Source organism: Mirounga leonina, unplaced genomic scaffold (genome assembly GCF_011800145.1).
Source record: "Mirounga leonina isolate KUSES-001 unplaced genomic scaffold, KU_Mleo_1.0 Mir_129, whole genome shotgun sequence".
In the NCBI taxonomy this organism is placed as follows: domain Eukaryota; kingdom Metazoa; phylum Chordata; class Mammalia; order Carnivora; family Phocidae; genus Mirounga; species Mirounga leonina.
Genome location: NW_023270323.1, coordinates 46696866 through 46724070, shown reverse-complemented (window position 1 = coordinate 46724070; position 27205 = coordinate 46696866). Strand labels below are relative to the sequence as shown.

At 46.5% G+C, this 27205-nt stretch overlaps 1 protein-coding gene across 1 annotated transcript in view; it reads right to left on the bottom strand.

Annotated features, from left to right (window-relative positions):
- BEND4 (BEN domain containing 4) overlaps nucleotides 1-26776 on the bottom strand; it is a 29154-nt gene extending 2378 nt beyond the window's left edge. Inside the window, exons 1-4 of the mRNA XM_035005065.1 lie at nucleotides 26241-26776; nucleotides 18040-18606; nucleotides 7817-7908; nucleotides 1688-1928 (exon numbers count right to left, since the gene is read on the bottom strand). Of these exons, the coding sequence (XP_034860956.1) occupies nucleotides 1688-1928; nucleotides 7817-7908; nucleotides 18040-18606; nucleotides 26241-26739 (1399 nt within the window). The 5' untranslated portion in view covers nucleotides 26740-26776. The remainder of the gene's footprint in view (nucleotides 1-1687; nucleotides 1929-7816; nucleotides 7909-18039; nucleotides 18607-26240) is intronic.
- Between the last annotated feature and the right edge of the window lie 429 nt (nucleotides 26777-27205).

Below are 27205 nucleotides of genomic sequence, written 5' to 3'. Positions count from 1 at the left end.
CGGGGTGTGCGGCGGGCGTTCCCCCCCCCGAGCGTGTTCGGTCCTGTTTTTGCCTCTGGATTCTCCACCCAGGGGGGGGGGGGGGGGGGGGGTGCCGTGGCGCCAGGTGAGGCAGGAGCCGGAGGATACAGATGCTGATTAGCCCACCTGGACTGTGTCCGTGTCACAGAGGGTCGGGCAACGTTCTCAGGGCAAGGTGCGGGTGCTTTGGGAGGTATGTTAACCTCTCAGTTTCACTCACTTGCTGCTTAAAATGTGACATGTTGAATAAGAATTTCTGGAAAGGGATACCGTTGTGAGGCCCCTTGTCCTGACTCCCCTTATGGGCCCCCGGGCAACTTCTTGGAGTACAGTGTTCCCAGGAGAGCCCCAAGCTCACAAACGCCTCTGTTACTCTTGGTGAGTAACTCTGTCAGCTCTGATGATGTTGAAGAATAAAGGAAACTATGGCTAGTTTGCTAAGACAGACCCTGGAAATTTCCATCACCCACTGTTAGTAAGTGAATCTTCAGACCGGCTGACGGGGGGTGCTCTGGCGCACCTGTGCCTAGTTGATATGGGTGTTTTCATTCCAGGTGGTTCTCTCAAGTACGGGCCACCTGCACTAGAATCACCCAGGGGGTTGTGATGAGCAGCAATGCACGCCTCTCCCACTCCCACTCCCGACCCGCTGAATCAGAAGCTTGGGGTGGGCCCGAGGAATTTCAGCTGCTAACAAAACCTCCATGTGCCTCAGGCACACTCATGTTGCAGACTACTGTGGGCATCCCAGGAGGGGATGTTGGAGTGTCCTTTCTGTACACCAAGGCCTTATCAGTAATAGTGTCTCCTCCCTGCGACTTCCTTGCCAGGAAATATTTTGATCCCTGTCCAGAGTAAATTATTAAGTTTTTCCAACCAATAAAATTACTACTGAAATACACAGGTCAATACTTGAGCTTCTTGATGTGAATTTTTCAGGTGTGAATAGTGTTCCTGTTGGCATTAGAATGCTTCTACTTGTCTAAAAGGCTGTGTTTTTATTTGCATCTGCTGAATCAACTGTATACCTCTTGATTCTTCCTTCTCATCCTCTGCCTGGCCTACCACAGTGTGGATCAGCTGCAAAGTAGTGAGCTGTTAATAGTGATGAAATGGTATCATCGAAGCAATATTTTTAATATAGAGACTTTAAAAAAACTAACAGAATAAAGTCTGACTGGGCAACAGATACTTCAGGCACCCCAATATTAAGGAAAGTTAACTCTAAATAAATATAAGGAGTTGGGGGCAAGTCCTCTTGAGAAGGTAGCTGGAGGGGGAAAGGGGCACAGGCTGCATATGGAAATGGGAGATCTGCCTGATTTTTAAAAAATTCCACCCCTTCCCTTCCTCTGTGCGTTTCCCCATGCTCCGGTTTTGCTGGAGGTGGCCTTCTGTGACAGCAAAGAAAATCTGAATTTGAAGCGTGAAACATGAGGTGCTATGCGATGCTTATGGGCCATTCCGTGAGAACGCCAAGGCTAAAGCAAACGAGGAATTTTTAAAGAACTTCTCGATACCAAGTAGATGGGCCACATGAAGCCTATAGAGGTCTCAGAGGGAAAAACTAAAATACAGTCAGGGCTGGACACTTGCACGGGGGAACCAGAGCCAATGCGGTGAAATGAGATCACAGATGGCGACACTGAGCGGAAGGATGCAGTACCTCGGAGGCATGTTACTTTAACTGGATCCAGAGGGCGTCTTTCAGGACCTGTCTCTCCTGACTGCACTGACCTTTTCCTTTTCCCAAGGCCGCATGAGTACTTAAGCTCATCGGTTGTGAAAACAAATCTGATGAGGTATCGAAGGAGCCGCCTCCCGTCTTTCTTGGAAGAATTTACAGCCTCGTCCCACTGTTTGCTCGTTATGTAGACAGGATAGTTGTTCAGCAGCTGCTTGCTCCCCTGCAAAAGCCAAGTATTTTCTCATTACCTACTTAGCCAGCCCGCTGGCCAGGCAGCCAGCCCGCAAAGGCGATCTCCATTTCAAAGGCAAACATGCTTTTTAACCAAGTGGCTGGGCTGACAATGAACCAGGTATTGAAGAGCACAGGTAATTGCTCGCACTCAGAACGGGCACTTTTCAAATTACATTTGCATTTTCTATAACAAGAGCCAATGAGGTATAATGAACACCTTTGAAAGAGGAGCTATTTATAACTCGCATTTTAACAGGTAGGTTAAAATCTGTCAAGATCCAATGACAGGGAACACTATTTAAATATAACCCGTAACTTTCCCTTTGAATCTATTAAAATATGCAAAAATGACTTTGAAGAGTGTGATCAAACAGGTCTCTTCATCCTCTGGTTGGCGGTTAAGTATTTTTAGAAATGATGCTGGTGGTCTATTTTCGTAAGTTACTACTTGTGTTTAATTCACCTAACACCTGATAGCCATTGCATAACGGTGGAAACGGCATTACAAAGTGAATTTTGAAAGGGGGGAATTGTGAAACCCCCCCAAAAATCATCATTAATAATAATAATGCCAACCAGGTTTCCTCAAATGATAGATTCTGCAAATGCCACTATGTCAACTCAAAATTTTTCTTCCTTTTCATCTTCTTAATTTATGTCTGCTATAAAATTCCCAGGCTCAATAGCTGCAGTGGGACTAATTACAGGAATTTCTGTAACATTTATAAGCCATGTTTAGTCAATTCCACCTACACAACCATTACTTTAGTTCTGGTTGTCCATAAAATTCTACAGTCCAGGACAAATTAATTAACCCACGATCTCAGTTTTAATGTACTCCTTCCCCAGTAATTAAGGTGTACAAAATAAAGAAGGAAAAACTCATCCAGTTTTACAACTCTGCAAATTTACTACAGGTGATAAATCTGGCACCGTTTGGGGCTGATAGGGTTCTGTTTCGAACAATGCTGCTGGTGAAGTCCTGAGGAGGCAAATGGCCCAGGAGCCAACAGGGAAGAGGCAGCCAGCTTGTGCTCTGAGGCGGCCGTGGGGTCACACCCACGCAAAGTCACCACCACAGTGTTCACACTTCCTTCACCTAGCAGCATGTGACTCAGTTTCCTTCCTAAGGGAGGCAGTTGAGGCACATGGCTTGCGCTTTGAATTTACAACAGCTGGAGTTTGAGCTGGATCTTGGTTCCGGGTCTTATTTGTGTTTCTTGAGCAAGTGACTTCAACTGGTTGGACCGAAGCTTCCGTGTTTATAGAACGGGGTAGAACTAAATTATCATGGGTTTAAGATGTCAGTACGTGGGGGCGGAAACCTACCCTTGGCTCTGGTGCTATCAATGATCAAAAGGCGGGCAAGAGCCCAGAGGTTCCAAAGGGCCCCTCAGCCCAGGCTGCTGTTGGACAGCAGGAGGGGAGAGTCAGGGTGTGGGGGTGTGAGGGGGTGGATGACGGGAGTCTGTGGTGGCGCAGATGGAGAAGCGAGGAGGAAGGAAGGAGAATCCAGGGGGTCAGGCGACCAATTCAGTGAGCCAGGCTGTGGGGGACTGAGGAGTCAAGGTGACCCCCAGGTTGAAAGGGTGATGTCCTTCCCAAAGACAGGAACAGATGGTCACGGCAGGGAGGAGAAGGCAGACAGCAAGGAAGAGAATTCTCCTGCTTCCCATGCACAGGGAAGGATGGGGTTGCGGGGGTTCTCATTCGTTGAGCCCTCCGTCCTCAGGGCAGCCGGTGGGCGGTGGGGGGCTAGGGAAGGTGGAATCCAGGGCTGGTTGCCTCAGACCACAAACTGTGTCAAGAGTATTTCTGCGGAAGAACGTTACTAATAACTGTCACCATTTACTGAGCCAGGGACGCACAGCCTGAGGCCAGCCGCAGGCGCCCGGCAGCCCCGGCCTGTCGGCTCCCTCACAGGAGGCGCCGCTGGGTGCACCTGCAGAGCTGGGCTGGGGGGGCGGGCCTGTGACCGGCCACTCGAGTCTACACAGCAGCTCTGTCAATGCAGGGAGAATAATCCCAGCTTGCACGTTTGTGGTGAGGAAGCCACGCGTCTCCCCACCTGAAGACGAGCCCACGAGGGCGGCGGTGTTCAGCCGGCTTCACTTGATGCTCTACTCTCAGGGCTGAGAACAGCGTCTGACACGCAGCAGGTGCAACAAACGTTTCTCGAACGACCACTGCAGCAGACCCTCGCGTGGCCGGCACGAAGCACACACTCAGTGACGGTGGCTACAGCCAAGAGTTCTTTTTTCTCTTTTTTCCTAAACTGCTATGGCCCTGGGACATTTGGAGAGCTTCTGATGAGTATTAATTGGCCAAGTTAAAGAACTTCAAGGAGAGCAACAAAGACAAGGGACCATTACAAAAGGGGTACTAGGGACAGAGGGCTTCCGCCAATCCTTAATTTAAGACCATCCTCTCAGTTATGGTTCTTGTAAGTCCACCTGTCAGCCTTAGAAAAGGGGACTGAACAGCTGGTAAACCTTCCATTTAATGTTGTGCAAGTAATTTTTAAGATTTTATTTGAGAGAGAGAGAGAGTGTACACAAGCAGGGGGAGGGGCAGAGGGAGAGAGAGAAGCAGGCTCCCCACGGAGCAGGGAGCCCGCCTCGCTTCGGGGCTCGATCCCAGGGCTCCGGGATCATGACCTGAGCTGAAGGCAGACGCTTAACCAAAAGAGCCACCCAGGCGCCCCTAATGTGCAAGTTTTAAAAACAGCTTTCCCTTGGGTGTCTGAGCTCACGGGGCAAGCCAGGATTCCCACAGCAGTTTGGCCAAGGATGTTAAATCCTTTTCCAAGGTCTCACAAGGCAAAAGCAGAGCTGGGAACCTGGTCCCTGACTTCAGAGCTTGCCCCCAAACCAGAGTTGAGTCTGTTTCAAGATAAGAGGTGCCTGAGATGAGGGAGCTCATAGCCCAAGGAAGAAGCTTTCTCAAATCCTTAAAAAGAATCCACTTATACAGAAGAGCTCAATAGCTCTCCATAAAATGAAGCTCTCCCTAAGTGTAGAAATACCATTTGGAGGTAATTTTCTTCAAGAAAAAGGAAAAGAAAGAAGAAAGTCATTCTCAGCCCCAAACAACTCAAATGCTTCCTGTGTTATGGATGAGATTTACCACACTATTTTAGCATAGTTAATAGAAATAAAAAGTGATCAATAATACTAATGAGAAAATGCCCATGTGCCTAAAATGATAGTAAAAATAGCATAATAATGATGATGATGGGTAATAAAAGTTTAAATATTTCTATCCAGAGGAAATGTAGATATGTCCCCTATTTTTATGTTTTTATAGAATTCTGATTGCATATTCTCTTCAATTAGCCACTAACGGGTTATTAAACTCTGATCTATGAGTCACTTTGAAAAAAACAAAACGAACCACCCTCATTTAATGTATTCACAGACTCACAAACAAATGGAAGACCTATGTATGCATTAATATTTAAGTAACTTCTGAATTACTCTTATTAGGAACAATGTGTTCTGTCAGCACAGAGAGGATGTGGCAATCGGGGAAAGCTTCTTGGAGGAAGTAGGCCTTTTGGAAGTGCTTTTTTGGTACAATAGAAACGTCAAGTTCAGAAATGTGGACCCTGTTCTAGGGAGCAATGAAAGGATTTTAAACATGTGACATTCCTTTTGGATCTGTAGTTTAGAAAATTAACATTCCAGTGTGGAGAAAAGAGAAGAATCCCTCCTAACAGTCCAGGTACAAAGTGTGAGGAAGGAGGTAGAGAGAAGAGAGACTACTCAAGGTGGCTGTAAAACAAGCAGATGTCAGGAACGAGGAAGAGGGAGGAGTCCGTGATGCCTCAGAAATTTCTGCCCGGGGTTGGGAGAGAAAACTGGGGTAGGGCTGGGCATTCAGAGGCCATGGCGTGAGTTCGAGGGTGCAAGGGCATCCCACTGTTGGTCAGGCGGTTGGACAGAGTGGCTGGGAGTTGGGGACTGGTAGCCCAGATCCCGATTTGGGACTTGTTAATCTGCACGTAGCTGGTGTTCAGAGAAAGAACATAACTGGGCAGAGAAGGGCAGTGGACGGCGAGGGAAGGGGATGAAGGGTGGCACTCTGGACAACAGTGGATGCAAAACTCCTTACAGCACAAGAAAAGGACGGGGAAAAGGAGAAGAGTCCTGACACTGAGGCCAAGAGAGAGCATGGAGGAGGAGAGTGGGGTCCTGGGAGGACGAGGGCCGGAGGAAGGGCCCCCGCACTGCACAGCCGGGGAAGTCACCAGGACCACTTGCAGAGGACTCTGGGAAGCAGTCAAGGTGCAGCCGGATTACGGGGGGTGGAAGAGCAAGTGGAAACTAAGACTGGAGTAACAGACCAGTCTTTCAAGTGTTCAATCCCTAAGAAAAACGAGGTCACTGTTCTGTAAGTGCCTTTGACAACAGGCACTGGGGACACACGTGGGATGAGACCTGCGTCCCACCTTCACGGAGCCAGATGCATCGTGGGGCCGAGTGAAGTGCTGACAGAGGCTACGCTGGGGGATGGAAGGAGAAAGAGAAGACGATGATGGAGGGACGGAGGGAGCACCAAAGCAGGCCTGCTTTCAGGGTGGGAAGACTGGAGTGTGTCTGACCCAGTAACCTGGTGCACAAGACTAGGAATGACCGATGGCTCGGCGTTCTGGGTGGGGGGCAGTGGAGGTGGAAGGACAGATGTGGGTGGGTGGCATGGCTTCCTGGGTGGGGGCACCAGGTGTGCAGGAAGATAGACATCAGTGCGGCGGAATTCACTGGATTGAGTTCAACTTGGTATCGCTTACTTTTTTGCTGAATTCAAGAGGGAGGGTGGTGGGACCAGGGATGGGGGCTGGAGGAAAAGAGCAGAGATCCCTGAAGTAGCTTCTCCAAACTTCAGGTGAATGGAGTCACCACCTCACCCGGAGGTGAGAGAGCTTCAGTGTGCCCCAGACTGATGGCACCTTTTCCATCCTCTGGCCTCTCTTATGTGCAGAAACGTGGAAAGGAGTGTCTTCTCGTATTTCTTCAGCTGCGAGGCATGGGCTCAGGGTGGGAAGAGCAGGTGCGCAGCTGGATCTATGAAATGGTACGCACTAGGATGGAGCCTTGAGATGATTTTAACTAGGCACAGGGAGCGTCGTAGGATGTGTGATGACGAGATGAGAGAGAGGGTCAATGGCCTGCCATTACCAGCATGAACAACTCACCCTGCCAAGTGCAGGAAGCTTAACTATGTGAAAAGAACTCATCTATTGTTATCAATGCAAGACGTTTCTAACCCCAGCAATTGCTTCTTCCACTGGATTTAGGTTCTGAAGTCCATAAGATAAAAGTAACACATATTCAAAACTGAGCCTTGAGAATCTTGTAAAAATGTGCCATGTTTCCACTGACCTACCAGTCCCAGCAGAACAGACCATCTCTCCTGCACTTTGGAAGAGACTGTGGTTGCTTCTTATTGAGGTCCATAGGAAGAAACGTTCTGGAGCCCCAGTGTCTGGAAGACATCCATCTAACACAGTGTGGGAGGTGCCTGAGAGCAAGGGGCTTTCTGGAACCCTGGCTCTGCTAGAGAAGGGCAGGTTGGTGCCTCCATTTCAGCCCCTCCCCTGAAAGAATGCCGCCAGACTGGCCTCCACCATTTGAACTGCTGTTTCTTTGTCTCCCCCTCTCGGCGCACAGTGTTGGATCCTGGTGAGTTTGGATACGTGCATGCTCTTCCTCCACGGTGTATACACGCACAGGATATAAGAGCCACAAACCTCAGGGAGTCAAAGCTGTGTCCTGCTAGCCAATGTGCTCGGGGGTATCCGCATACGCTATCAAGAAGCTTCATCTCAAAGAAATTCCAAACGGAACCACATCTACCTTCTTGCTAGAAACCCACCTCGGCTGGCTGGTCGGCGGGCTGAGGGGCCAGGAGCTGGTTGTGGTGCCGCAGCAGGGTCTTCAGGTAATCTAAGACGGTCTGGCAGGGCACTGTGTGCAAGAGGTGACAAGGAGTACACATTAGCTATCCCGGGACAAGCAAACGAAAAGCTTTAAGGTTTAAAAAGTTTTGATGTAAACTTCTAAAAGACTTACTTTCTAAAGGAAATAGAATCTTCTTTCTTTTGACATCCGTAGCTATTTCAGTTTGTAAATACAGAACAGATGCTAGCTACAGTTTGGGGAGAATTCTTAGGGCTCAGCACAATTCACTGAAAACTTTCCAGTCATACTCACTCTAAGATGAATTTGGGTCAACAATAAGGATCAGTGAACCACTCACAGAAGAGACGTTTTCTTATTTTCTGTGACTCAAGTTGTAACATTAGCACCCAATGATGCTTTTTAAAATCAAGGTACTGCAAACTAATGTTTCACCAGTTTTAAATCAATAATATAATGCTCGTTTTTAATGACAGATTCATTCCTAAGTTCTGCAGTAAGCAGGAATGCCGTGCAACATAAACCTGCTTCCCAACGTGGATACAGCTGCCCAGAGTTCTTACCGAGCCGGCCCAGCACAGATTTGGTTACTGTGTCTTCCGTTAACTGTCGCACTAATTTTCTGAGGCTTAATCTCATAGATTCATTGAATAATTACAATAAAACTGAACAGATATTAACCCAACATGGAGCCTTGACAGTTTAGTACCACTGCATAAATAATTCCTTCATCTTAAGATTTGTATTAGACTCCTTTCAGGGGTAGTATTAACTAATTGCTTTTAAAGGTCTTGGTAGCTTAGTTAATAACCTAATTTATAGGAATTGTCACTATCTGTCTCAGCTGTGGATTTTCTTAGGCTGTTTTTGTCACATTAAAGACAATAATAAATATTTAACCTAAACTCCAAATTTAAAGTATCACTGCCTACCTTCTGCAATTTTTCTCACTTTTTTTTTTTTTTAAAGATAGCAAACAGGAGTTACCATCTTTATCCACACTGCTAAAAGCTTTGGATTTTTTAGGTGACATCACATTGTAACATAACAAATCAAAATGTACATCAACATCCTTTTGAAGAATATGAATGACAGCAAGTAGAAGTAGCTTAGGAATTTTTTCTTCTTGCCAAAAAAAATATTTTCTTAAATAACCATCCTTCTGGACCTGTTCTTACAGTCCTTGAATACGGTCTTCAAATTGGAGAAGCATTTGCTGAACAACCACAAAGTCAATGAAAAGAAGACATACATGTATCAGTTTGGAGTAGGCCTTTTGTCAAACCAAAGTTCAATAAAACCTGTCAAGTACCTCTAATTTCACCAGCCCTTCCCTGGCACATTGCTAGCCCTGATCCTCACAAGGCAGAGGCCTCCAGACCTCCACCCAGCCCAGGGCTGGAGCATGTCCCTGCAATGACAGATTTGGAACGTCACTCCCTACTGGGGCTGTCTGGAGGGTTGCCTAGATTTATACATGGGAAGCTGTACAATCAAATGAAACACTTTTGGTGAAAAAAAAAAAAATTAAGTCAGTGTGGAAAGTAGAGATAGTGGTGTCTATTCAAGAGGGAAGAAAGTGGAAGGAAAGGTAGTATCCCGACCCAGAGCTACACCATGCTGCCTTCTGGGAGAAGCACTGGGCACCGAGAAGAAAATCACGGAAAACCTGCTGTTCTCTTGCCCTGCTGTCCTGTCAACCTACGGTTCTGTGGAAGCACTGTGGACTTTCCCAGTGAACACATGGGGCCCTCGGAGACGAGGAGCAAGGGGCCTGTGTTTCCTGCAAGATTCTTGCAGTCCAGGGCAGACACTGCTCCTTTGGCTTCCAAGGGATGAGAGAGTGAGGTCAGGGCTTCCAGCAAAAGAGCAGCGGGATCCTCAAGGAGCTGATTATGCCCCAGATGCATTCACATCTAATTGCCTCCTCACGCACATTCTGAATATTAAGCAAGTCACTCTTGCTGATGGAGAAGCTATCACCTCAGACCCACCGGGCGGGTTGCATTTGTTCACGTATGCATTCTGCAAAAGAAAGGCAGATACACCTAGCAGGTTTAATGAGACTATACCCGAGGAGCCAAAAACCGTAAAAACTTCTATTAAAGGGAAGGGAGAACAGAAAGGTACCCCAAATGTCCCTAGTATCTATCCTGATATCAATAATTATAATTTCCGCCCCCTCCCCACCATATAATAGCATTTTAGAATGCATACCAGAGAATCCTGGAAAGAGTAGAGTAACTGGGAGGAAAAAAGCAAGTTAGTAAGATCTTTCGTGTCAATAAAGCCTGAGAGAAATGGTTTACAAATGCTCCACTGGGTATCTAAGACATCTAGACGAATGTACGACTCTTGAAACCAGACAGGTCCCCTAGCCTGGACGGCTTGATGTTGTCATGGTCAGGGTTAAGTTCATTAAATCCACAGACAGGGTCTTCGACACATTCTCAGACAGTACTAGTAAATATCAATTAGCTGACAAAAAGACGTGGAAATGGGTCCTAAAATAATTCTTGGGTACTTTTTTCTCCTTCGTGTACTTCCCCTGTCACTAGGAACCGTTTGATTCTAGGCAAGTTACTTAACCTCTCTTAGCCTCTGTTATCTCATCTGTAAAACAGGGATAATTACCTACTGCATATAGTTACTGTGAAGTAATACCTGTAAAGCTGAAAGCAGCCAGTAAATACTGCCCAATGTAAGCTAGTCTCATTTTACGACTAGGAGCCTAGTGAATTCCTTGGAGGTCACTTAACTGACTTGGTTGTTGCAACTAGTAAGTAAGGTTCTTCCCAGGAAAAAACTGCTCCTATTCCGTGTTTTTCCCACATTAAGGATGCCTGGGTCTTGAGTACCTAATTTTCACTGCAGATCATTACGTTAACATCTTGATCAGTTTCTCTAGCATTAATTATTCTACTTTGCTGTATCATTGTTTTTAAAGACTCACAAAATACAACACCTAGGATTTTAGAGGGAGACGGAAATGATTTACTGCCCCGATGACCATGCCATCTGTGTGCTTGTCTCATCTTTAAGGGTCCTTTACACGCCGTGTCTGTAAAGTCTAAGCTCCTGACTGTAAATACGTGGAGACAAACGATAAGCTTCCAGTAGGGCTCAGCCTTATGGAGGCACGGTTATGCTTCTGATTAGGACACTGTCCGGTCTCCGTGTAATTTCACTGACAATTGGGAGATGCCACAGCATGCCTGACACTGGGCTCGGATTTGGGACACACATGTGACGTTGGCTTCATCTCTGTCCTCAAGGAGCTTCCATGGCTACATGACCTGCCTCTCCTCCTATCAGGACACCCGGGAGAGATGGAAAAAGTACAAACAAATACACACATAAAAACCTCCCGATACTGACTTTCACAGAAGTATGCATGATGTACAATGGAAAGTGGTGAATTCTGCCCGGGAACTGGGGGAAGAGTTTGTTAGAGGCGGGTGTCTCCTGAACTGGGTCCTGAAGGATGAGTAGGAGTTTTTCAAGTCGGGAGAAGGAGAATATGTTCTTGAATGGGGAGGAAGAGCAGGAAAGGGAAGACCAGAAGCCAGTGTCAGGCTGCTCAGGAATCGCCAATTGTCCACTGGGGTTGGAACACTTGGTATATGGTGGGAACTGGGAGTCGAGTCTCCAAAAGCGGACAGGAAAAGCTTGAGGTAGCGCAGGACCCCATGTCTCATAATGAGTGCTGGAACTTACAGACCACGTGAATGAAGCCTTTAGAGGTTTGTCAGCAGCAGATGGTCTGCGGCTTTTCCGCGGGGAGAAGCTGGAATCTGGGAGGAGGTGAGTGGCTATGCAAGCGTCCATGCTGAGATAGGCCCGGATGAAAACAGTGGGGAGAGGAGGAACCCAAAGTGACGGGCATCTGAGAGGTGGAGTCCAGAAGGAGGCTGACATGACGTTAAGCGTTATGGTTAGATCTGAGGTTGCTAACCTGGGCACCTGACTGCGTTCTGACCTCTTTACACAGTAAGACTACTACTTACCATCTAAGAAAACCACTTGAGATTTCTGTATTACTGGGCGCAGGACAGTTTCCCTCTCTCTGTCCCTGAACGTTGCTATTTATTGAGCACTTACTGGCAGACCTGGGAGGCACTCAGTTGCGAGTTAGTGAACATAACACTTCCGACATTCCAACAGTATCATTAACCTCACTGTACAGAAAGAAGAAACTGAGGCTCAGAATGGTTAAGTGACCTTCCAAAAACCACAGGTAGTAGCAAATAGCAGAAATCCAAAACCACGTTTGACTCGAAACCCATCCTCTTTCACCACACACAGAGCAATGTCTCCCTCAATCTCACAGCCATAGCAAGAGTTGTGATGACTTTTACCAATTTCTAATAAAAAGAGCTCAATCCTGTACTCCTCTGTTCTTATCATTTGCTCCAAGTTCTTACTCAGAATATATTCATGGGTCTTCCTCCTCCTTAGAGTCCCCACGCTACATGTGGTCCTTATGCTTCTGAGGACCCGAAGCCATTCTGAATGTTTCTCCACAGGCACTGTGGGCGTGGGTGAGCAGGGGCCTGGAGAGAGGGCCCCAGCACGGCTACACCGCACTCACTCCAAGGGCTCTTAGCTGTTGCAAAATTAGTTATCCAAAAACCTGACATTCCTGATTATCCTTTAAAAATCTTCTTAGGAAATGACAACTGTGGACTAATAGGGTCAGAGCTGCATAATCCAAGGTGAGTTTTCTGGTTTGTACCCTCGAGTTAGTACAGTCGATCCTCATTACTTGCAGATTCCACGTTTTCCAATTTGCCAACTTGCTAACATGTATTTGTAACTGTCATGCCCATGTGTGTGAGGCTCTGGCAGGCATCTGTGGGCTTCTGCGGGTCACTGAAAACCCCAGTGGCCCGATGCACATGCTCCCCAGCTGAGGTCGAACAAGGGAACGCTCTGCCTGCTTGTTTCAGCTCTTGCACCGCAGCAAATGTTCTTTCCATGTGCCACGTTCTTCACATTTATGTCCTTTTTGTTGGCGATTTCGCTGTTTAAAAGGGACCCCGAATGCAGAGCTGAGGGGCTGTCTAGTGTTTCTAAGTGTGGGAAGGCCGCGATGAGAGCAGAGAGAAAATACGTGTTAGATAAGCTTCATTCAGCAGGAGTTAGAGTGCTGCGGGCTGTGAGTTCAGTGTTATCCGACAACACCATATATGAAATGAGGTCTTTTTGAACAAAAACATACATAAACATGCATTGATCGGTTGATAAAAAATGTGACCAGGGTCCTCAAAAACCCAGCTTTGTATTTCCCCGAAGAGTGATGCCTCGGTATTCACTAATTCAGTGTTGACAGTGACTTTATAGAAGGTAACTACAATGAACTGTGAGAATCGACATGGTAGAATTTTTTTTTGCGGGGGGGGGGGGGGGGGGGTGTTTCTAAAATAACTGAAAAAACCCCAGGTGATTTCCAGGGTGAAAAGGGGATAATAAACTAGATCTAGAGTCAAGAGGCTTGGAAAATAATTCTAGCTCTGCCACAGACTTGGCCTGTCCCGGCTTCAACCTCTTTGTCTATAAGGTGGAAATATTAATATTTGTTTGGGGTTCTGAAGATAAATTGAGATAATCATAAATGTGCTTTTTAAAAAGTAGAAAGTCCTTTAATAATGTCAGTAGTATATTTCTGTATATTTGGCACTTAGAACGTCTCAAGGTATTTTTAACATGTCATAATTATTTTACTTTGGAAGTTATTTTCTAATTACCATGTTTTATGAATCTAAGACCCACATTTTTCATATTTGCTTGTTCAAAGAGAATTCTAAGGGGCAGTTATGATTCACAGTGTTTTCTTCTTAGTGGAAGATAGAATATTGGTGCGTCTTGCATTCGATGGGGTCTTAAATTAGATGACATGTGGTATTTGACATCCACCCTCCCTTAGGAGTTCTCTCGCCTTGTGCTGCTGACCGTTAGCCTTCTAAACAAGTGTGCTGGCTCTAAGCTGATACTCCCTCCAGAAAGACATTTCCCCAACATTTTCCTTCTTTTATTTTTATTTTTTAAAGATTATTTATTTATTTATTTGACAGAGAGAGACATAGCGAGAACAGGAACACAAGCAGGGGGAGTGGGAGAGGGAGAAGCGGGCTCCCCACTGAGCAGGGAGTCCGATGTGGGGCTCGATCCCAGGACCCTGGGATCACGACCTGAGCCAAAGGCAGACACCTAACGACTGAGCCACCCAGGTGCCCCATTTTCCTTCTTTTAATAAGGTCTCAGCTTTTCATATTCCTGATCCAAATATCATTTCCTTCTGCGGCTTTTTACTTTTAACTTACCTTCACTTTCTTTTAAATAATTTAAACTTTTCAATGGACTAACTTCTGGTGTGATAATCTAACGCCAAAGAGGAAGTGCTAGTGCTCCTTCATCCACATCTGCAAGTCACTGTGAGCAGGAAGTCAGAGGACTATTCTCCAGAAGCCCCTTGCTTGCATGTGGTTGACATTCAACAGGCCTTTGCTGACTCCTTGACAAAGAATACAAGTAACCCAGGCCCTGTCAGGTGGTGCGGGAAGAGCACCTTCCCCAACCTCTTTCTTTTTGGTAATGTCTGCACTTTCTTGTCCCCTTTTATAGCTGCCCAGGTGAGCCAATTTCCCCCTGTATTCTAACAGGCTTATTGGAAGTCCTACTTCATGAACTGCTCCCAGGTATGAACGCTTTATTTCCGGAAAAAAAAGAAAAATAAAAAAACCCAGGAATCTCAAAGTCATTCAACAGCACAACTCTGGAACAGCTGAGAAGGGACTAAAATCAGTGCCTCAGCTCTGACCTGGGCAGGCAGGTGTCCCTATCTTCTTGTTAACCCTATTTCCTCTGAATGCTACTTTCTCCTTTGTACTCATCCATCCTGCTGGGCTGTAGGGAGAGTAATCCCACAACATAAGGGTAGTTTCTACTACTGGAAGGTCCCAGGTCCCCGGCCCTCCCATGGAAAGGCACTGGCCTTTAGAACAACAGAAGCTTGCTGGGGCCGTTGGGAAACCTTGACAATGCTTAGAGAAAATCCATCCCAAATTATCCAGGAGAGCTACTGCTTGCAAAATACTCCTGTTACATGTAAAACCAGATGGCTTTTTACTTTTAACTCATTCTCTTTACTACTTTATCTACTTTAACTTATCTATCACTTGCTGCACTTTTCTTCAAATGGCCGTCTAAAAATAACGAATTTCCCTCCCCCAAAATTCATAGCTAATAGAGTGAAAGGTGGATTCTTAGGTGATCACCCACAATCTGGTTTGTTGTTTAGCCAAAGATGGAGTTTGGGCAGTGTGGGCAAGGGGACAGGGATGCCTGCTTCAAGTTTTCATTGTGACACATTCAACTGGATGCCCAATACTAAGGCATCCCTACGTAATGAGTACATGTGTTAAGTAATCACAAATAAGCTAATCTTTCTTTTTTTTTTTTTAGAGAGAGAGAGTGTGTGTGCATGGGGGAGGGGTGGGGGCACAGAGGGAGAGAGAGAATCTCAAGCAGACTCCATGCCCAGCATGGAGCCTGACATGGGGCTCAATCTCACGACCCTCAGATCATGACCTGAGCTGAAATCAAGAGTCAGACGCTTAACTGACTGAACCACCCAGGCACCCCTTAAATAAGTTAATCTTTCTTGAATTTTATACTAATTTTTTTCTATTCATAACTGACAAACTGACTTTTTCTTTTTTATAAAGATTTTATTTATCTGAGAGAAAGAGAGAGCATGCACCAGCAGGGAGAGGGGCAGAGAGAGAGGGAGAAGCAGACTCCCCGCTGAGCAGGGAACCTCACATGGGGCTCGATCCTGGGACCTTGAGATCATGACCTGAGCCAAAGGCAGACACCTAAACAACTGAGCCACCCAGGTGCCCCAACAAATTAATTTTCGTTTATATAGTTGGGTTTCAGTATGGATTGTTTACAGCAATCATGGTTCTCCATGTGAAATGGCTTTTGATTCAAGTTCATGGAGGGGTCTGTCAACAGGGCTGGACTGTTTACCCTAACAGTGGTGACCACAGCCTAATTTCAAACAGCGTCATTCAATATCGGACCACCTAGAAGGCTCAAGAAATTGCAGCATTTCCATCTTTCTGGGAAACAGAGACAGTGATTAGTGGCAGGTCAGCGATGAGTTATCCGTGACACAGACATTTCACCTGGTACAGATTCGGGAAACTGGAGGACTAAACTCCAAAGTTGCTTGGTATTTGCCCAGGACAAGCATTTAGGACTGGGAAGTAGACAATACCACTCTGGACATCTGTGTTACCTGTCCCTGCACTCTGAAACTCTGAGCCACAGTTCTGAATGGCTGATGTAAGTATCTAAAATTCGCTGATCTCCAGGACACTATTTTCTCCCCCAGGGAAAGAGGAAGATGGGGAGCAAGATGGAAAATACTCCTTTCGGGATAAAACTCCAAGTTAACCAACCATAATTCATGGAACTGTGAAAGCTGTAAAACCCCAGTGTGTTAGCTGTAGCCCACTCTCTTGGACTTGGGAGAACCCAGAGCAGCCCTTGTTCCCCTGCATTGAGTTCTACCCCGGGTCTCCTGCAGTTGCTGCCTGCTGGCTTGGAAAGACACCTCGACCTTTTATCTAACCCCAGGGCTCAAAGGCAAAGGGAGAGAAAGGATTTACTTCACCTCCTGATTCTCCCCCACAACACAATTGCACTAAATTTAATTCCAAAATATTCTGAACTAAAACTCAGGTCTATTTGGGGGATGCTTTTAAATGAAAGGATGGGGGGCGCCTGGGTGGCTCAGTTGGTTGAGTGCCTGCCTTCGGCTCAGGTCATGATCCCGGGGTCCTGGGATCGAGCCCCGCGTCGGGCTCCCTTGCTCAGTGGAGAGTCTGCTTCTCCCTCTCCCTCTGCCTGCCTCTCTGCCTACTTGTGCTATCTCTCTGTCAAATAAATAAATAAAATCTTAAAAAAAAAGGAAGAAGAAATGAAAGGATGGAAGGAAAATTTCTGGTTTGGCAATTCTTAACACTTGCTTTTGTTTTTGCTTTGTGCACTAATAAAAAAGTGGATAGTATTCTTCAATATTTCCTTCTTTTTAAGTCAGCTGCCAAACTGAGTGGTTCAAAGACACTGAGTTAGGAAAAGAACAAACATTCTATTTATATTTATGTATCAGCCTTAAAAACTTTTAATGTGTTATATATACTTTATTTTGAACACACTCTTATTAGTACAGTAGGACATGTTTGTAACTAACCAATAAATGTGAACACTGGGGGGTACACACTCAAAAATGTTTATTAAGGGGTTGTGTGATTAACGGGGTTTGAAGATTTGTTCTAATGATATTACTCTTTTGTAAGTCACAGTCATGCAAGAATGAATTCAAAGATAGAAGCAAAATCAGTACTTAAGTAAAAACATGGCCTTGCAACCCAGAGAAGATCTTGCCATAAAGATGACTTTACTAACTCTCCAAATCTAGTGTCTCTAAGAGGCAGGAAATGCCTGCTTCGCCAGGGGCACAAATAGTTTGGGATCAGCTTAATTACTGGTCTGTCTTTGATCTATTCCTCTTAGTTTACATTGCTTATCAACTTTCAGGGGGAGGCTGCACGCTAAACCGAGACTATTGCCTGCAGAAACTTAACAAGAATGGCAAGAAATTAACGGAACAGAAGAGACCACTTGCTCAGTACTACTCACTTCCCCCCCTCTGAAAGCATCATTCCACTTTACTCTCTATTACTAATAAAACACATATAATGAAGTCTTTAAAAATACAAAAGCCGCTTTTAAAAAAAGAGGGCCACTTTTTGACAAAAACTGAGGCTCATGACGCTTGGCCTACTGCACTCTTCAGTCAAGTCTGGAATCACGTTTATATGGATAGAGACATCTCTGAACAGGACGGTGGTCTTCAGGCCTTTCCCCGACCTAAACATAGACAGGACAAAGCTAGTAGTTTGTCCTGAAATTTCCATTTGGCACTGGAAGGCGAAGGCCACCCTGTGAGCATGTCTGTTTTTCCCAACTTTTCTCCCTTGCTGGCCAAAACGAAAATAGATACACATGCCTACACACACACACACACACACACACACACACACACACAGAGCTGAGACAACAGGAGGAAGGATCTGCAGGCGGCTTGCAAGGAAAACAGCACGGTACCTGGGATGCTCTCTAATTTCCGTCTGAGCTCTTCATTTTCTTGTTGCAGTGAAATAACCTCCTGCTCCAGCTCTTGGCATCTCGGACAGTAGCCTTCCTCTTCCTCCTCTTCCTCCTCCTCTGGCAGAGTAGAAGAGGATGGGTGACCATGGGATTCAGAGGTCGCCGGGGAGGTCCAGCCACCTAGTGTATGCACGGGGGAGGTTGACAGAGGATCCACGTCGGCCAGGTGGCCGTACTCACTGACCGATGAGGTGTTTGGAGTCGGGAAGCTCCCCGAGAGCAGGTAATTTTGTAGGGAATCAGTGAAAACCCTCAAAAAGGCAGAAGTCTGTTGTTTCCTTTGCATATATTGCATGTCTACGTCTACGGTATCTGAGGTCTGACTGTGGACCCCTTTCCCGATGGGACACTGCTCCTGTCTTTCAGTATAACTCGAGCCTTCCTGCTTTACGCAAGAAATCATGGATTGGGAATGGTTGGAGTCCAGAAGCTTTCCTCCACAATTTAAGAGACTAAGAACTCGACTGCATTGCTGGGCAAAGGCATCCAAGATCATTCGACTCTCTGAAACACACGAAAAGACACATCAGAGACGGATAGCCAAAGACAAGGGGTAAGTGCGGTCCTCAATGCTGAGCTTAACATTCAAAAATGTTAAAAATATGTGTTTCTACTCTCCGTCCCAAACTAAGGTGACGAGGTAGGATGCATTAGCTTCCTGTCATTCTGCAACCAGAGGGGTGCCTGAGGAGTTACCCCACCCCCTCACTCTGGGAAATGGCCGGACTGTGACTTTGGGCACCATACAGAGCTCTCCCTTGCTGTGGCATTAACTGGCCTGCACAGGTCTGAACTCACACCTTTGGCTTCATTAATATCCTTACTCTAATGAATCGAGCCAGCCACGGCAGACTCAATTCCTCATTGATGGGAGGGCTTACAGCAATCATTACTTCTATTTCTGGAGTGCCCTCATGCCCTTGCTATTAATCAGCTGATACAATCCCTGCCGAGAGTACGTTGCTCCCAGATGCAAACTGGAGAAAGATAAGTCCTTTTGAAGAGCTCACTAGACATCTAAGGTAAAACAAAGAGTGGCCTATAAGGCAAATGATGACGAGCCTGAAAGCAAAACGGTGTTATCCCACATCTGTGTTCACTATGCTTTCTTTTCATTTATCTGTGAACCTGGATTTCTTGTCAAGGCCAATGTTTAGGCCAATCTGTATTAAGTATCATATGAAAAGCAGCAGTGCCTCTTCTTAGAGCCTCTTCCATTTGACTGCCACGTCTCTTAAAATGGCATGTGTCGAGAGTGATAGTTCACAGAAACATATTTGAAAGCATATTAATCGTCAATCAATGAAAAATAAAAACCAAGTGGAAAGCAATCAGTTTAGAAAAACAAGCAAAAACCCTTCAAATTGTGAAAACATGTTTTCATGTTGTCAAAGGGTCTTGAACATTCACCCTAAATGCAAATGTCACCAGGTGCATTTTCTTCTTTCCTGACTACCACCCAGAACAGACTATTTATAAATACAGAGGGATACTTTATAAGGCTTACATAGAGGTGGTGGATGCCTCTCATTTCCTCTCCTCCATACCCAGAATAATGGCCACAAACAAAATACTGTAGATTTTAGATGCCAGTAACTATTTATGATAGAAATTTATCTAGCTACTTGCTGTCTCTGAACATGTTGATCAGCTGTATTTTTTTTGGGGGGGGTGATAAACTTTCAAGATGAAAAATAGTGAGATGCTTGAGGGCTTCTATGGGGACAACAAAATATTTACTGAATATATGCAGGGCCTCTTGTAAATAAATAGATCTTAGTTTATAGCATTTCACATTTCCTTGGCTGGGGTGGCAAGAGCACTCTGGGCAGGCTGCGAGTCCACAGGACTATTTTCTTCCTGGCATAGTGCTTTCCCACTCTTAGGAACAATATAACCCTTAGACACAGGCAGGAGGGCCCCTGCCCTAACCATCCTCCTCCATCCCACCCTCTCCCCATGGTGAGGTACCCAAGATCCAGGAGTTCCTTACTCAAACTGCTTCGAGGGCCTGTGTTGGACTCTTCCCTGAGCCATTCTCCCAAAGACAGACCATGGTGCCAGAGCCTGGAAGTTTGGACTGGGGCATCCATTCCTGTGTATGTGAGGTTCCTCCTAGTGGAAGATGAAGCTGGGGGTGGGGAGAGAAGGCCATGGGCTGGCTGAAAACTCCAAAATCAAATCTGGTCATTAAGAAGGTGTATTTATCAGGGTAGGTTGATGGGAACATACTTTATTTAACAATTTGTTAATTATTTAGATATATGGTATGAGGGTCTGCATTTGTACTTTTGTCCTAAATCCCACAAGTATTAGGCACAGGCCTGTTTTTTATACAATGCTTTTTGAGTCCTGAAGAAAGAACCCGATGTCAAGTACAGTTTCAGGCTAGAATTGGTTGATGGGCTGGGAACTTTGCTGAAGCAGCAGCCAGGATAAAGTCCACTCGCTAATTGGGAGAAAAAGGGATGTGGATATGGGAAGTATCTTTTTACACCAAAACACTGGAATTGATGCCTCTATCCCCTGCCAGGTGGAAGTGAAGAACTGGGCCCACGATTTAAACGAAAAAGTAATGGGGAAAGACCTCAGATATTTGGTATTATTTCTTTACGCTGACCCAAACCAAATAAACAAAGTAAACAGTTAACCGTACAAGTGGGAAGATTTATGATGTTGCATTGTCATTTTCACTTCCAGGTTTTTGTTCTTTTATTAGTAAAATCAAAGGATGATATTGATTGGGAATTTTCAATTCTAGCACACTAGCAGTTTTCATTCATTTTAATCCTATAATCCCATTCTAGACCTGAAGTTGTATTTACTGTTTGCATTTTAATCAGCACAGTCCCAACTGATTTACATCCTATACACCTTTAACATAACCCTGATGAAAGGAACAAAATATGAAAAGAAAGGCTAAAATAGAAGTGTCTATAAGGAATTACTCGAATATATTTGTTCAATGTCCTAAAGCACACTCAGTAGCTTTCATCATATTGATAAATCACATTAGAGTATAGATTTTAAGGGAAAAAAACCTGACTTAGGGACAAGCATGATTTGTTTTCTTAATTGAAGGATAAACTCGTAATATGCTGGAAAAAATCATTATGTAATACACTACATTATGAAGATAATGTATTAAAGTGCTCTCAGAATATCAGAGAATAGCTACAACCCTAAAACAGTTCTTGCCTTCAGTTTTTAAAAATGCTTCATTCTGTGAATTTGTTCTAAGAACTGAGATGCAAAAATAGCAACCATAAGCCTTAAAGTTGAATTTCTCCTCTTTTTGGTACCTTAAAACATTTAAATAGTGTTTTAACATCAATACATGGAAGAATACGAAGAAAAATATTACTATTACACTTGGCAGAAAACAGCACATCTTTCTACTTACTACATATTGCAGCCAGCAATACTTCAGCTTTCCAGACAGAATATAATTAGAAATGCAAGTACTGTGCAATGCCCATTATCGCTAAGAAATGGAGAAAAGTTCTATTTTCATATGAACACAAATGAATGGTCACTGACCCATGATTCTTAATTGAGCAAAGTGTGAACATGTATTTTGAATTTTTTTTTAAAGATTTTATTTATTTATTTGAGAGAGAGAATGAGATAGAGAGAGAGAGGATGAGAGGGTCAGAGGGAGAAGCAGACTCCCCGCTGAGCAGGGAGCCCAACGTGGGACTCGATCCAGGAACTCCAGGATCATGACCTGAGCCGAAGGCAGTCGCTTAACCAACTGAGCCACCCAGGCGCCCCTGTATTTTGAAATTTTTTAACTGTTTTTTTTCCCCCTAGTTACAGAATGCTTCACTCAAGTGATGGCAGGGAAGTACAAAGTCAACAGTTTACAAAGGGGCTTTAAAACTACCTACTTTATTCCTAACTTTTCTAAAAGTAAACACTGCAAAATGTTAATTAATCACAATCACGAAGCACTGTAAAGTGACCACCTGTAATTTATTTTGCTCTACTGTGCAATCTGTTGGGATGATATCCTGTTGCAAACTGTGCCTAGTCTGATTCCAAAATCTGAACCCGTGATTATTTTTTTAATTAAAAAATTCATTTCTAGAAAATCTTCTGAATTTAAGTGGCTTAAAAAATTCATTTCTAGAAATTCTTCTGAATTTAAGTGGTTTAATCCATCCTAAATCTGATAAGTGAATAAGAAGAGGGATGGGAACTCGGCAATCAAACACAGGCACCTTACTTTAAAGGCCTTCTTTGTAAGTAAAGCCTTGAATGGAATTTGCCCATCACAGCATATACCCAAGAGTATCTGTTACTATGAGGGAGATCACAATCATTGAGATTAGTGGTAACCTTTTGATTTTAGCCCAGCGAAGGGTGAAATATATTAATATTAAAAATGCAGAAGCAGAAAATAATTTTTTGTGATCTGCTATCATGTATATCTACCAAAAGGATTTTCAGCTTGTCCAAAATAGATAATTTCCCTAAAACATTAATATAACTTCTTAAGAGAGGACTTCATGACATAGAAAATAGAAGTTAGAAAATGAAAGCATCTTTGGGAGCATCACCCTTGTCTTAAATCAATGAACTATGTCTTTTAAAAAAAATGCCATCCAATTTTTTTTCATAATGGCAAACATCAACACAGCAAAACAGGATGCAATTTTTCTAAATAAATAAATCAATGATGTGTCAAAAATTAACAGATGAGTTAATATACTCGGTGCTATCAAAACCAGATGGTGCTTCCTAATATTCATCCTGCTCAGTCAATCCCTGAATATTTTCTGGACCATCGGTATATAAAATAGGATGCTGCTATTTGTGATGGCAAACAAAAGCAATCATGCCTGCCAAGCACATACTATAACAGGCAGCATTTCAGCTCTGCTAGACAGAAAGTAATTAGAATGCTTTTAATGTCCAAAAGAATGATGCTGATAGGCTGCCACAGATGTGTAGATTTATGAATATTTATATGGTGGTTTATAGCTGACACTTTTATCAGTTGAAGAAGATAAAATATCTGCCTGACTCAAAAGCTTGACAGTCAGGTTAATAAAATCTCATTAAAGAGAATGACCTATGCAATTATATAGGATTTATTGTAATTCATTTTTGATTGTACTCTGCTTAAAGATGCAATTTCCCATTTCCTGATGCCAAATTTAGGCTGCATATCAAGATCTACGTGGGTTTTAACTCTAAGCCTCCCAGAGAGGAAAAATATGCTTTTAAAACCATGGTATATTACCCCTTTTAAGGAAAATTATACTCTTCATGAGATTTTATAGGAATGCTGAAAAATCTATTTTTAATCACATATTTCTCCTCTCAATGGCTTATGGCTCTTAATGGCAAATAAGATTCACTTCAACCTTTTCATCTTTTCACTGCATTTACTCTGGATGCTCAGTTATAGCTCTTCTATCCTTGACTCGATTCATCACATGGATGTGTTGACTATTTTCCGTTTACTAGGTAGCTGGAGCGGCTGCAATAACACTTTTGTGCGGGTGCAACAAGCAACTGCCACCCCTCCCCAGCCCCCTCCCCAATATGCTGAAATGGTGTCTGTCTGGGCACACATGCTCATTGGTTCAAAGTGGAACCACTAGTTTCTCAAAGAGCCAATCAGCTCTTCAGGTGACTGTCCTTCTGATGGCCACTCACATCTCTGTGCCAGTTAAGAGACGGCTTTGTCCATCAATGATTCATATTATGACCACAATTCATGATGTCTAGTGCTATGGCCTTTTTTTTTTTTTTTCTTTTTTGCTGCCAGACCATTTTCCTCACTGCATGGAAGAAACCTACCATCCAATTCCTGTCTTTCCAACAAGCACATGGCATCCTGCCCTTGGTGCTATCAAGCTTACCTCTCTATGACCTTAAAGAAGAAAGAAAGAAAAGCAGCAGCCACAGTGGCCTTGAGAATAAAAGGAAATAAAAAAATTAGGGAGTTTGAGGGGGCATCAGACAAAGCCCCCCTTCACTCTTTTAGATGCAGTGATGTTGTGATTTCCACCTCGGGACAGAGACGAAATTAACTAGGACGAAACACTGAAAGAGGACATTTACAACAAGGTGAAAAGGAAAACCACACAAACTCCTTGTGGAGGAAAGACAGCAAGGACACCGTCAGAGTAGGAGGGAGCACGGAAAGGACAGCAAGTGGCTGGTGTAGAAAAAAGAAACAATGCAGGAAAAAGAGCAGGAAAAAGCAAGGTTAAAACTATGGATGAAAATGGAAAGGAGGGGGCAGATTTATAGTGTATAAAAGGAGGTAAAAGATTGAAAGACAGTCAACAAAGACTGAAAAGAGAAAGCAAGATGAGATTAAAGACTGAACAGGCAGATTAAAAGGGGGGGAACCCCCAGTGAACATGGTGGAACTAAGGTTATGCAAAGGGGTAGGCAAAACATAGAAAATGGGAAAAAGACCCAAACTGGGGAGAAACAACATATAAAACAAATATAAAGCAGAACGAGGGAATAAACATGGGCATGAATCAGAAGAAAATAAGACTCCAAATCCAGAGAGAAAAGAACACAAACCTTACTAAGAAGGGGAGAACACAGAAGAAAAATAACGGACAAAATGGAAGTGGGTGAGTAGCCTAACAATGAATATAAAACACAACAGAATATCGGGTCAAGAGCAACTGGAAAAAAAAAACAAAAAAAACCCACCAAAAAACCAAAACCAACAAACCACCCCACAAACAATAAGAACACCTACATAAGAACCCCACTCAAAGCCGTCAAACATCTCCAAATCAGTGAGAGATGTGACAGAACAAGTCTTCACTATTACCTGTAATTAGATTTTCTTTCTCAAAACCAATCCTTCGTGCGTCAAAATATTGACAAACAACGTAACAGCACAGGCATCTATAACTCATTTAGAGACAATGCTCATATTTTCATTGGGACAAAAGCCTTGGATCCACGGATACGCAGAATTGGGGGGAGGGGGGGGCTCTAAAATGCCACGAAAGGCCTGAGCAGGAACTTTTAGTTCTCAGGAGCGAGACAAACGCGGCTCTGCGCCGGGAGGGAGCGCAGAGTGCCCTCGGGCGCAGGCCCCAGGCTGTGGCCTTTCTACCAGCCCCCTCCCCGCAGCCTGACCCGAACGAGAGCTGGCTTTTCCCAGGGGGCCTCCTGCAGGCTCCCAGGGGAGAGGAGCCTAGTTCCCTGGGGTGGGCGCTCCCCACCAGGCCTTTCCTCAGGGCTGGGGCTCAGATGCTCTCGAGGCGCGGTGCAGCCCCATCCCTCCGCGCGGGGGGCGTGCGCGGCGGGCCCCGAGCGCCCGGGGGAGGGGGCGGGACGGCCCTCTCCCCAAAGTCCGCCGCAGGGCCGAGCGCCAGGTCCACCCGCCGGGCTGGTGCAGAGGACCCCGCTCTCCTACACCCACGGGCCGGGACTCTGGCGTCGGTGGGGAAAGAGGGCCAGAGAGAGCAGAGACAGCGGGCGCACGAGAAACACGAGCGCACAGAAAAAGAAGAGCGAGCCCAAGAGCCAGCCGAGTGGACCGCGACAGAGTAAGAACGCCTCGAAGAGGTGGTGAAAAAGAGGACCGGAAGATAAGGAGGGGGAGAGAGAAGGAAAAACAAGCGGAGAAGAGAGAGAGATAAAGGAAGAAGTGGAAGGAAAAAGTGCAGCAGCCCAGAGTAAAGGGAGGGCGTCCCCGAGCGCCGTCAGAGCAGCGCCAGCCTCTCCCCGAGCGGCCGCGGCCGCCACCCTGGGGTGTCCCGCGCGCGACCTCGGCGCCGAGGCTGCCTCCCCGACCCCCCGCCCGAAGGACCCCGGCCGCCGACCGCCGCCGCCCCGCTTCCTGGGCGCCGAGCCGATTCTGAGCGCGGAGCCACCTGTTAGGAGGCGCGCTCGCCGTCGGAAGCTCCGCACGCGGCGGCGGCGGGGAATCCTCTAGAAGTTGCTGCCCGTGCGTGGAGGCCTCAGGGTTGCGCTGCGACGCCCCGACTCTCTCTCGGCCCGGACCGCGCCGGCCCCTCTCCCCCCGCGCCCCTCCCGCCAGGCCCGGCGCGCGAAAGGGCGTCCGCCATGCCCAGCTTCTGGTTCCCGGGGCCCCCACCCCTCCCCGCGGCCGGGCGGGCAGGAAAGTTGCGCCCAGGAGTTGGTACCTGCACTGAGCTCCAGGCTGGCGCCGTCGCTGCCTGCGCTGCTGCTGCCCGTTGCGGCCGCCGGGCCCGGGCCATACCTGACGACGGCGGCGAAGGACGAGGATGAAGAGGCGGCGGGGGACGCCGGCGGCGGCGCCGGAGTCCTCAGGTGGCCCTGGGACGCGGCGGGCGTGCAGGATGGAGACGACGAGGAGGCGGCGGCGGCGGCCCGGCCGGGCCCGGGGGGGTAGGAGCTCTGCGTCTGGAACTGCTGCGGCGGCGGCGGCGGCGGCTCGCTGCTGCTGATGGAGACCGCGGCGTGCGGCGCGAAGGGCGGCGGGGGCGGCGGCGGCGGCGGCGGCCGGACGTGCGGCAGCTCCACCAGGGTGGGTCTGTCGTAGCGCTTGGCCAGCGCCGGTCTCTTGCTGGGGAACGTCTTGAGGACGCTGTAGGGGCTGCGCTGCTTGTAGATTTTGGGGACGCTGGGCCCCTCCTCCGCCGGCTGCATCTCCTCCTCCATCCTGCGCCTCGGGGCTGGTCCCCGGTCGCACGCCCCCTCCCCGCCGGGCGCCGGGCTCCGAGGGTGCCTCCGCCTCCCGCCCGCCGGCTCTGCCCGAGTGCGCGCGTGTGGGAGGGTGTGTGCCTGTGCCTGGGCCGCCGCCGCCGCCGCCACTGCCGCCTGTCGCTGAGGCTGGCATCGCTGAGCCCCCGCGCGGGGGGCTGCCGCCCGAGCGCTGATTGACAGGCCGCCTCGCCAATGCCTGGAGGGAGAAAGGAGGTAAAGAGCAAGTGTTTAGGGTAATATCTGCTAATGATAATGGGGGCGGGGGCGGGGCCTGGCGTCGCCGCCGCCGCCCGTGGGGTCCGCGCGCCGGGTGTGCGCCTCCGACGGGGGGAGGGAAGGGAGAAGCCGGATCCCGAGAGCGCGCGGGTAAACAGGGCGAGGTCCCGGCCAGCGCGAGACTTTGGAGCCCCAGGTGCGGACT